Source organism: Chanodichthys erythropterus, chromosome 3 (genome assembly GCF_024489055.1).
Source record: "Chanodichthys erythropterus isolate Z2021 chromosome 3, ASM2448905v1, whole genome shotgun sequence".
Classification (NCBI taxonomy): Eukaryota; Metazoa; Chordata; class Actinopteri; order Cypriniformes; family Xenocyprididae; genus Chanodichthys; species Chanodichthys erythropterus.
In genome coordinates, this window is record NC_090223.1 from 32,131,379 (window position 1) to 32,143,898 (window position 12,520).

Sequence of the window (12,520 nt, forward strand, 5' to 3'; positions counted from 1 at the left end):
ATATTCTTGGTGCCTTTTGTATTATTTTGTCAGTCTTTATGGCCTGTAGTCATTTTGATAGATATTTATTTGATATACACAATCCTACAAGTCCATAACACATGGATACTGTCTGACTCTTGTTTGAGAATGCCACCTACTGGTCTATTTATTTGAAGAAATATAAGGTAATATATATTTTTATAAGGTAACTGTATAGATTTAGTTTTAGATTACATACAAAAAAAAAACAACTACACATTTTGAAATAAATATGAAACATTTTATTTACATAGTTTTACACAACATTTATCAACATGTAACTGTAAGAAAATATGAAAATAAAAAAAGTATCTCCTCTTTTCAAGCTTATTTTTAAAAGTCAAAACATATTGACTAAATGTCAAGTTTAACACTTTTTTCTTTTTAGCAGCAAAATGTTTTCAAGAGCAGATGGAGTGTGTGAACATCAGGGGGTAAAAAAGAGGAATCATAATGTAACGAGGTCTGAAAAAATGGAAGAACCAAAGAGAAAAGATTGAAATCAGTCCCTGCACCATTGAGTTCATAAGGTGCTTTAATCCACCTCTTCAATAGTGGGTCCCTGGGAAGCGGCCCCTGATCCTCCACGTGCCTGAGCTCCACAGCCTCCAGCTGGCATCCCTCCCTGATAAAGCTTAGTGATGATTGGGTTGCAGACTTTCTCCAGCTCCTTCAGCTGATGTTCATACTCCTCCTTATCAGCCAGCTGGTTGTTCTCCAGCCAGCTGATGGCGTCGTTACATTTCTCAATAACTTTCTTCTTGTCATCCTCGCTGATCTTGCCTTTCAGGTTCTCATCTTCCACACTGTTCTTCATGTTGAAGGCGTAAGACTCCAGGGAGTTTTTGGCAGCAATCTTCTCTCTTTGCAGATCATCTTCAGCTTTGTACTGATCTGCTTCCTGCACCATTCTCTCAATGTCCTCTTTGCTCAGTCTGCCCTTGTCATTGGTGATGGTGATCTTGTTCTCTTTTCCGGTGCTTTTGTCCACCGCGGACACATTTAGGATTCCGTTGGCGTCGATGTCAAAGGTCACTTCAATCTGCGGGACTCCACGTGGTGCAGGTGGAATTCCTGTCAGCTCAAATTTACCCAGCAGGTTGTTGTCTTTAGTCATGGCCCTCTCTCCCTCGTACACCTGGATCAGGACACCGGGCTGGTTGTCAGAGTAGGTGGTGAAGGTCTGGGTCTGTTTGGTGGGGATGGTGGTGTTGCGTTTGATGAGGGCCGTCATGACTCCACCGGCGGTTTCAATACCCAGGGACAGAGGAGCCACATCCAGCAGCAGCAGGTCCTGGACATTTCCAGATGTGTCACCCATGAGGATGGCGGCTTGCACCGCTGCACCGTAAGCCACTGCCTCATCTGGGTTGATGCTCTTGTTCAAGTCCCTGCCGTTGAAGAAGTCCTGCAGAAGCTTCTGGATCTTTGGGATTCTTGTTGATCCACCAACCAGAACAATGTCATGGATCTGAGACTTGTCCATCTTGGCGTCTCTCAGGGCTTTCTCCACAGGCTCCAGTGTTCCCCTGAAGAGGTCTGAGCACATCTCCTCAAAGCGCGCTCTGGTGATGGACGTGTAGAAGTCGATGCCCTCGTACAGCGAGTCGATCTCAAGGCTGGCCTGAGAGCTGGAGGAGAGGGTCCTCTTGGCTCGCTCACACGCTGTACGCAGCCTCCTCAGTGCCCTCTTGTTCTGACTGATGTCCTTCTTGTGCTTCCTCTTGAATTCCTCTACAAAGTGATTCACCATGCGGTTGTCAAAGTCCTCGCCACCCAGATGAGTGTCTCCGGCTGTGGCCTTCACCTCAAAGATGCCGTCTTCAATGGTCAGGATGGACACGTCAAAGGTGCCTCCACCCAGGTCAAAGATCAGGACGTTGCGTTCTGCTGCTTTGCCTTTGTCAAGGCCGTAGGCGATGGCTGCAGCTGTGGGCTCGTTGATGATTCTGAGGACGTTGAGCCCAGCGATTACTCCGGCGTCTTTAGTGGCTTGCCTCTGGGAGTCATTGAAATAGGCAGGAACTGTGATAACTGCGTTCGCCACCTTCTGCCCCAGATAAGCTTCAGCAATCTCCTTCATCTTCACCAGGACCATTGAGGAAATTTCTTCAGGATTAAATGTCTTGTTTTCTCCTTTGTATTCGACTTGAACCTTTGGCTTTCCTCCATCACTGACCACTTTGAAGGACCAGTGCTTCATGTCCGACTGCACAACTGGGTCATCAAACTTCCTGCCAATCAGCCTCTTGGCATCAAACACAGTGTTGTTGGGGTTCATGGCCACCTGGTTTTTAGCTGCATCTCCAATGAGCCTCTCTGTGTCTGTGAAGGCAACATAGCTGGGTGTTGTTCTGTTCCCCTGGTCATTGGCGATGATCTCCACCTTTCCATGCTGAAACACCCCCACACAGGAGTAGGTGGTGCCCAGGTCAATCCCAATAGCTACTCTTTTTGCTGATGACATGTTTGGTTACAAGTAACTGTAGTAAAACACAAAAAAGAACAATCAGAATTGTTCTAAATATCAACAAATTACTGTACAAAGAAAATATATGTTGTGCTCATACAGTATAATAATAACAAAAGGTAGGCTAAACAACAAATCTTCTATTTATGACTTTATTTCTGGATAAGAAAAAAGTTTAACAGTGAATAGAGTGGCATAAACTACTCAGATCAAAAATTAGGAAAGTCATCCAATTTTTTTCTTCAAGACTACACTATAGACTATATAAAATAGTCATATTTAAAGCTAATATTGATACATATTAAGTACACATGCCTCTACAGTAAAATAAAAGCTAGACTTACCGTAGACTAGATTCTTCAAATTAATTTACACCTCGTCGCGGAGAAAGTCAGGTCAGACTGGGTTTTTTCGCTTGTTTTAGAGATCGCTCCTCTTCAGATGAGTTTCGTTAGTGTGTGCCATGATCAGCTCTTTAAATACACCAGTTCAAACTCTACACACTTCTGGAAACGTCCAGGGAGTCAGACCAATCAAAATACACCGAGCGGAGCGTCACTTCAGCTGACAACTGAGGGAAGTTTCTGGACGCTTCCAGAATTTAGCTGTGAAATTACGACAAACAGAGAAGAAAAGACAAATTAATCTCAATAAACTAGAAAATTATGTCTTTCGCCATCATACGAGTGCACTGATATATTACGTGATATACGGTTTTCTAGTCTGGTCGCGTTGTCCTTAGGCTAATAGATCAAATAAAATGGCATTACTTGTTCTAAAACATTTATTTAAAAACTAGTCAAAAGTTATACTGTAAGAGCTTAATTTATCTACAATAGCGGCTTTATCTACAAAAGCACACTTACATTTTTTTAATAAAACTATAAAACTATGTTCGCTATAATTATTCGAGTTTGGAGTGAATCTTACGCTATTTGCTTAATTTTCCCAAAGGAAATAAAATGTTTTTGTTATAAAATGTCAAATCGGATAACGCATCAGTTAGTTGTACTCTTACACTGCTGGGAAAGTTATAGGATATGTTAATGATGATATAAATATAATTTGTTTGTGCACTGAATAAAAATCTATACATATTTTCTCAATTTAGATGCGCATTGCTAATTTCAATCCGAACATGCTTTTGTTTGCTTATTTACAGGAACATCCTCCAGTTAAGTTTTACTTTGGCCATTGTTGCATTTCACAGCCAATACATAAGTTCATTTAGTATCTGTAAATGAACTTTGCGTTTGCGATAAATTAATCATTGGTGTACTGTGCGCCACAATTGTTCAACATGAAGAATAATAATGGGTCAAATGGGAGAAAACCGCTGTGAATGCACTAACAGTGACCTCTGTTGACAATAGAGCAGAATGGCAAAACTTGCAACCAATTCACCAATGTTCCAGAAGCATCTCCAGCTTTATTGTAAATCAAAGACATACTAATTTCCACAGTCCTACAGAAATGTAAACTTGTATAAGAAGAAAAAAGAAACACAAATAAATGAGGCACTGTGGTTATATTGTTTTTGTTTCATTCTAAGTTACTTAATTTCGGACAATTTAATTACAGCATTTTAACTGACATACAAATAACAAACTATTCTTATTGGTTATTTATAATTACAATCTTTCATTTTGAAAATAATTGAAGTAAAAGTTTCTACACGAGTAGCCTATTTAAATAATATATATATATATATATTGCATTTCCGTAAGCACGTACGTGTAGCTAAAACTGTTCAGCGTTCACGAGAAATATTCTGAAATCTAACATTTTATGATTTCATATCACAGAAAACTCCAGAAATAGCTAGAAGTATATGATGTCGTAGTATAGCTGGTGGAGTCATCCCGCTGTGCTGGTTTGTGATTGGTCGAACTCGCTGGCGCTTTCGAGAAACTTCAGCAGCGCTATGCTGGAGAATATAAAACACGACTGGTCCATGCTTCGTTATGTACTTCAGGATAGTCAGAACACAGTGCAAAGAGCGAGACAACGAAGAGTACTATCTAGACAACGAGCCACAATACGCCTGTCGGAAAACATCTAACTCATACACGGTAAGTTAAAACTTAAAACTACCACTGTTCTTTTTCTATTGAGTTTATATACTTACACCATGTACATTTAGGCTACACCTAGCTTTATATGCTTACAGTAATTTGTTTCATCCTACTCATCTGTTTCATGATTAAAAATCAACACATATGTGATGAAGATTAATATTTAAGATTAATACTTAGGAATTTATTTACGTTCGTTAACAAAGAATTCAATTTGACTGTATTTAATATAGGCCTAATATATATATATATATATATATATATATATATATATATATATATATATATATATATATATTATGGTCTTTTCATTTATCAAATAATTAGCTTGAACATGCAAAAATAAAAATGATTAAGAGACAATTATTGTTTAACCGCAAAAAAATTACAGTTGGTTAAAATATACTGGTTTTACATTGTATTTTTCCTATTTCTTGTTGAATGCAGGTAGAAATTAAAAGAAATCAAACATGTCATCAGCAAAAGGAGTAGCTATTGGGATTGACCTGGGCACCACCTACTCCTGTGTGGGGGTGTTTCAGCATGGAAAGGTGGAGATCATCGCCAATGACCAGGGGAACAGAACAACACCCAGCTATGTTGCCTTCACAGACACAGAGAGGCTCATTGGAGATGCAGCTAAAAACCAGGTGGCCATGAACCCCAACAACACTGTGTTTGATGCCAAGAGGCTGATTGGCAGGAAGTTTGATGACCCAGTTGTGCAGTCGGACATGAAGCACTGGTCCTTCAAAGTGGTCAGTGATGGAGGAAAGCCAAAGGTTCAAGTCGAATACAAAGGAGAAAACAAGACATTTAATCCTGAAGAAATTTCCTCAATGGTCCTGGTGAAGATGAAGGAGATTGCTGAAGCTTATCTGGGGCAGAAGGTGGCAAACGCAGTTATCACAGTTCCTGCCTATTTCAATGACTCCCAGAGGCAAGCCACTAAAGACGCCGGAGTAATCGCTGGGCTCAACGTCCTCAGAATCATCAACGAGCCCACAGCTGCAGCCATCGCCTACGGCCTTGACAAAGGCAAAGCAGCAGAACGCAACGTCCTGATCTTTGACCTGGGTGGAGGCACCTTTGACGTGTCCATCCTGACCATTGAAGACGGCATCTTTGAGGTGAAGGCCACAGCCGGAGACACTCATCTGGGTGGCGAGGACTTTGACAACCGCATGGTGAATCACTTTGTAGAGGAATTCAAGAGGAAACACAAGAAGGACATAAGTCAGAACAAGAGGGCACTGAGGAGGCTGCGTACAGCGTGTGAGCGAGCCAAGAGGACCCTCTCCTCCAGCTCTCAGGCCAGCCTTGAGATCGACTCGCTGTACGAGGGCATCGACTTCTACACGTCCATCACCAGAGCGCGCTTTGAGGAGATGTGCTCAGACCTCTTCAGGGGAACACTGGAGCCTGTGGAGAAAGCCCTGAGAGACGCCAAGATGGACAAGTCTCAGATCCATGACATCGTTCTGGTTGGTGGATCAACAAGAATCCCAAAGATCCAGAAGCTTCTGCAGGACTTCTTCAACGGCAGGGACTTGAACAAGAGCATCAACCCAGATGAGGCAGTGGCTTACGGTGCAGCGGTGCAAGCCGCCATCCTCATGGGTGACACATCTGGAAATGTCCAGGACCTGCTGCTGCTGGATGTGGCTCCTCTGTCCCTGGGTATTGAAACCGCCGGTGGAGTCATGACGGCCCTCATCAAACGCAACACCACCATCCCCACCAAACAGACCCAGACCTTCACCACCTACTCTGACAACCAGCCCGGTGTCCTGATCCAGGTGTACGAGGGAGAGAGGGCCATGACTAAAGACAACAACCTGCTGGGTAAATTTGAGCTGACAGGAATTCCACCTGCACCACGTGGAGTCCCGCAGATTGAAGTGACCTTTGACATCGACGCCAACGGAATCCTAAATGTGTCCGCGGTGGACAAAAGCACCGGAAAAGAGAACAAGATCACCATCACCAATGACAAGGGCAGACTGAGCAAAGAGGACATTGAGAGAATGGTGCAGGAAGCAGATCAGTACAAAGCTGAAGATGATCTGCAAAGAGAGAAGATTGCTGCCAAAAACTCCCTGGAGTCTTACGCCTTCAACATGAAGAACAGTGTGGAAGATGAGAACCTGAAAGGCAAGATCAGCGAGGATGACAAGAAGAAAGTTATTGAGAAATGTAACGACGCCATCAGCTGGCTGGAGAACAACCAGCTGGCTGATAAGGAGGAGTATGAACATCAGCTGAAGGAGCTGGAGAAAGTCTGCAACCCAATCATCACTAAGCTTTATCAGGGAGGGATGCCAGCTGGAGGCTGTGGAGCTCAGGCACGTGGAGGATCAGGGGCCGCTTCCCAGGGACCCACTATTGAAGAGGTGGATTAAAGCACCTTATGAACTCAATGGTGCAGGGACTGATTTCAATCTTTTCTCTTTGGTTCTTCCATTTTTTCAGACCTCGTTACATTATGATTCCTCTTTTTTACCCCCTGATGTTCACACACTCCATCTGCTCTTGAAAACATTTTGCTGCTAAAAAGAAAAAAGTGTTAAACTTGACATTTAGTCAATATGTTTTGACTTTTAAAAATAAGCTTGAAAAGAGGAGATACTTTTTTTATTTTCATATTTTCTTACAGTTACATGTTGATAAATGTTGTGTAAAACTATGTAAATAAAATGTTTCATATTTATTTCAAAATGTGTAGTTGTTTTTTTTTTGTATGTAATCTAAAACTAAATCTATACAGTTACCTTATAAAAATATATATTACCTTATATTTCTTCAAATAAATAGACCAGTAGGTGGCATTCTCAAACAAGAGTCAGACAGTATCCATGTGTTATGGACTTGTAGGATTGTGTATATCAAATAAATATCTATCAAAATGACTACAGGCCATAAAGACTGACAAAATAATACAAAAGGCACCAAGAATATAACCAGAGTTGAAGTTGAGTCTAAGGTAAAGTTTCACTAATTACTTTGGGCTAAAATCTTTCTACACATTTATGCTGTAGTTACTGACATAAACAGCAGGGGTCAGTATGTCCCGACTGTAAAATGGACAACTACAAATCCCTGTTTGTGGTGCAGAGGTGTCCAGTCCTGTTCCACTGTCCTGCAGAGCTCAGCTATAATCCCAATTAAACACACCTGAACCAGCTAATCAAGGTCTTACTAGGCATACTGGAAACTTCCAGGCAGGTGTGCTGAGGCAAGTTTGAGCTAAACTCTGCAGGATAGTGGCCCCCTAGGACACCCAGATGTAGTGTCTCCTAGAAGGCTTTTTAGTTGAACACTGGCATAAGCAGAGCAAAAAAGAGACCATGACATTATCTTCCTTGACTGTAGATACCAATCCCTCATCCAAACACCATTCCAACACTAATTAACTGGCTTCTTCATATGGAACATGTAGTCCCTCACACGTACATGTACATAGGATGTTTAATTACTAATAGTGGAATTATGCAATTAATCTAGAGTGCAACACCATATGGAGTTACTGAAGGGATATTGAATGTCAAATTGTAGAACATACTGCAAACACATGAGGTGACCCTTACTTTACTGCTCATATTTCACTGCTCATATGTCACTGCTCATACTTATACTGCCTATTTCACTGATTCAGTGTCATATGTGTGAAGTTATTTTGAAGTTCAATACATTCCCAGGATTAAAATAAGACAAGAACCACAGGTGACACTGCTCATCAAGGCCATGTGATGGCAAAAAAAAAAGTACATGCAGGATTTATAAATGGACAAATATTAAAGTTATCTCTGTCTATTTGAATTAAACTTACTTTGTCCAATGACTGATAAACACACTCTTTAAAAAGGTTCCATAAGGGGTTTTCACAATGAGAACCATATTTGGTTCCCCAAAGAGCAGTGAACAGTTTTTGAAAGAACCAATTTATTTTCAGTGTGATGATCATTTTAATAATCTTAAGAGCCTTTTTTCACTCTATAGAACCTTTTGGAAAATGGAAAGTTTCCATTTATTTTAAAGGTTCTTCATGGAGTGTAGCAGTTAAAAAAATATGTTAGGTTCAATACAATTTACAACATTGGTGGCATAATGTTGATTACCCAAAATCCTTTTTGAAGGATTTAAAAGCAGAAATGTGAAGCTTATAATTTATGAAAGAATTTACATGAATTCTTCTGTTAACACTTGTGTATTATTTGAGCAGTAACATGCTTAACTGTTTTTAGGGTTTCAGGCTTTTCATTTACAACTTTGGCTTTTACAGGTTGTGAAATTAGATATAACTTTACACAGAAAAGGTTAGTAAGCAATTTTTCATGCTAAATACACACTGTAGTCAGTCAACACATGTATATATCTGGTGGTGATATTGTTAAAACATTGTTTTTTGTTTTGTTTTTTGTTTTTATGGATTGGCCTCATTCGCTTTCCTTGTAAGTGACGCACTGTAACCCAAAGTTCTTTTAAAAAAAAAAGGAAGGAAAAGTGGACATTTTTGTCACAATAAGCATTATGCCATAAATGCTTTCAACTGAGCTTAACTTGCATTGAACCCAAAATATATATTTTTTCAATGCAACTGAAGCTGTTAGTTTAAGTCATCAGTAACACATTGGACCGTCATTGTAACAGCTGCTGATGAGTTAAGATGAGCACTGATTTAAGATGCTGATTAGGGCAATTATGCTGGCATCAGGCATGTGTGTCTAATGTGACTGGAGCCAATAAGCCACATGTGCATGAATGTGAGTGTCAGGAAGAGTGTGAGGCCACCATGTGTGAAACAACATTTCAGACCCTCTCCCTATAGTTTAAATAAGTGTCCCTGGCATGACAAGGACAACCCTTTCGGGGCAAAGCATGCCAATCAAAACATCCCCCACCTTGGAAAGTGCAACCTCAAGAATGTAAGAACAATAAAAACAAAAATCAAAACGGAGAGGGACAGTAAAGAGGATCCATGTACACATATAGCATGGACACATGACATGCTCTTAAAAAAACATCCTGGTACAGCTCCATGATCCCCACACAAATACAGTACATCTGTTTGTTTTTACCATAGTAACCCTAAATCTCATCCTAATTGTATGGGAACAAATATTGTAACTCTATAGTGGACAACTGCACTTTATCATCAGACAAACAGATACCCAAATTGTATTTGTATACTCGCACACAAACACAAACAGAATGCATACTGTTCACCTCTACACTGTTCTCATCCAGGGCTGTTTACTGTATATACCACAACCACAAACATGACCCTGGACCATAAAACCAATCATAGAGTCAATTTTTTGAAATTGAGATTTATACATCATCTGAAAGCTGAATAAGCTTTCCATTGATGTATGGTTTATTAGGATAGAACAATACAATTATTTGAGAATCTGAGGGTGCAAAAAAAAATCAAAATATTGTGAAAATCGCCTTAACGTTGTCCAAATGAAGTACTTAGCAACACATATTACTCTCAAAAATAAATTTTTGATATATTTATGGTAGGAAATTTATAAAATATCTTCATGGAACATGATCTTTATTTAATATCCAAATGATTTTTGGCATAAAAGAAAAATCGATCATACAATGTATTGTTGGCTACTGCTACAAATCTACCTATACAACTTATGACTGGTTTTGTGGGTCACATATAGGTGCTTAAACAAAACAAATACACTAGATACATATACAAATAGATATACTTTTTTATTTTTTAAATAAATGGTTTTAATAGCATTAAATGCTAGTAATCTGCTGCCAGTTTTGAGTGTTTCCTTCTAGTATAAAAAAATGTCAACTGATAAAGAGAATGTTATGCATAATTTATAGTTATTACTACTACATGTAACATGTTTAACAATGGCACTGTAATAAAGTGTTACCTTATTCATTAATCAGAATTTTAATTGTAAATAAATTATTGGCCACTTTATTTTATTCACATTGAATTTTCATTTTTAGAGTTTGTGTAAAAACAGCTACATTGTTGACAGGCCTGGCCATGCTGGTCAATGTAGAAAACAAAACATAAAACTATGTTATAAACAAACAAACAACAACAACAAAAAAAACTAAAACTTCACTAAAATGCATTTTCATGATTACAAAACTAGCTAAAATATAAAATAAAAATGGCCACAAAATAATTTTAGTTTTAGAACACTGTATAAATTAATTGGCAATAAAACTTGACTATTCTAAGAGATTTAGCAGTTAAACATTTTTAAATGATACAAGTTTGGCATTCAAACACCACAACTAAAATAAAATCTAAATAAACTTAAATTCAAAATTAAAAATAAATATGACTTTGTAAAATTAAATACACTAAACTTTTTTTAATTTTTTTATTGCATTTTCTTGAACATTTACACAACAATGTACATCATATCTGTAAACAACACAATGTACAAAAATAAAAACAAAACAAATAAACACCGGGGCTCATTCCACATAAAAAGTGCAACATTGGGTAAAACAGTATGTACTTTGGGATTCAGAGTTAACAATGCATTGCATATAATAACCAAAAATATAAGCCATAAAGTAGGGTTAATATAGTGCCCATTAAAGTATTTTTCATATGAATATAATATTAAGCAGTTTGTTCCTCCTCCATTATATTGTTAATATCCCTGTGTTCAATAAATAATAAAAAGGGACTCCAGACCCTCTTAAATTTGTCTTCTTTACTCTCAATAATATAGGTTATTTTTCCCATTGCAATGCATGAAGATATTTCTCTTAACCATCAGGTTATAGTAGGCCTTTCTGTCTTTTTCCGGTAAATGATGATGAGCCTTTTGGCATGTATATATATACATGTCTCTCAATACTTGAGTATGCTTCTTAATATTCCAATTAGCTGGATGAATATAAAGAATAAAAAGACTACATGCCATATCATATTACTAATTTTTTTCTAAAATTCTTTAATTCTATCACATTCCCATATACAATGAATTAATGTGCCTTTTTAACTGTTACATTTAAAACTGGTATGTTGCTATAAATTTATAGTTATACAAGTACGCCAAGTAAGCCAATCACTAAGCTAAACTTAAGGCAAACTGAAAATGTCTATATAATATATAGCAGCACATCTACCAGCAGGTGCATCACCAGACTCGAGGTGCACATGCTCCTTCTGCTGCTGATGGTGATGCTTATAGGATGATTATAATGATCACATTGGATCACAGCACATTGGCGGACCCGTCCACTTAGGTGAAAACATCAAGGGTTGCTTAGAAACGGTACTTGCGATTTGGGCCTTGTAAGGCTACAGCCTGCAGCAGAGCAAGAGGTCGACACCCCTAAAGCCGAGCTAAATATAACCTGAAGGGGGGAGAGAGCGAGAGCGGTTTTTGCGTGAGTGCGTTGGGCTTTCTTTGGGATATCCTCTGCCCTCTCTTCTTTCAAGAATACCCAAGGACAACCCTCGCTATTATTAATAGTGTTAAGAAACTGTTCCCACAGAAATGTTCCTTCACTGTAAAAGCTGTTAACTGTTTTTTTCACAGCTGTGACATCTGATGTACCCAAACACCCATATATATATAATGTTTGTCCCTGCCTTTATGACGGTCGTGCATATATTATTTCAAAGAGTGAGACGCGTCAAACCACATTCAATGATAAACGGTTTAAAATGTGCTGCTATTATTTTCACCCAACTTGTTTTATTGCAATAGCTGGGAATAAAATGTATAGTATAACACTGCAAAAGTGTAAAGTAGATTAAGTAATATTAAACATATTTTTCAATAAAAATAAAAAAAACTGTTTAATTTAGAAGTGGCCACATGAGGCACTTTAGATTACTTGACAAAACATTGTTTTAAAACAATGCTTTAGGGGCAGAACGTTTTTTCAAAGCAAGAAATACGTCCCTTACTAACATAAATGTACAAAGCATCATTGTTAAATA

General features: G+C 38.5%; 2 protein-coding genes across 2 annotated transcripts; one reads left to right on the top strand and one right to left on the bottom strand.

Moving 5' to 3' along the window:
- Nucleotides 1-316: 316 nt before the first annotated feature.
- LOC137017499 (heat shock 70 kDa protein-like) lies at nt 317-2,969 on the bottom strand. The gene is made up of 2 exons (XM_067381832.1): nt 2,836-2,969; nt 317-2,504 (listed from the first exon to the last, which is right to left on the bottom strand). Exon 2 carries the CDS (start codon nt 2,486-2,488, stop codon nt 557-559), a length of 1,932 nt encoding a protein of 643 aa, XP_067237933.1. The 5' UTR covers nt 2,489-2,504; nt 2,836-2,969; the 3' UTR covers nt 317-556.
- Nucleotides 2,970-4,449: 1,480 nt separating this feature from the next.
- Nucleotides 4,450-7,209, top strand: hsp70.3 (heat shock cognate 70-kd protein, tandem duplicate 3). Its single transcript, XM_067373788.1, has 2 exons — nt 4,450-4,563; nt 5,014-7,209. The coding sequence occupies exon 2, from the start codon at nt 5,037-5,039 to the stop codon at nt 6,966-6,968; it is 1,932 nt and encodes a 643-aa protein (XP_067229889.1). The 5' UTR covers nt 4,450-4,563; nt 5,014-5,036; the 3' UTR covers nt 6,969-7,209.
- The last annotated feature ends 5,311 nt before the right edge of the window (nt 7,210-12,520 follow it).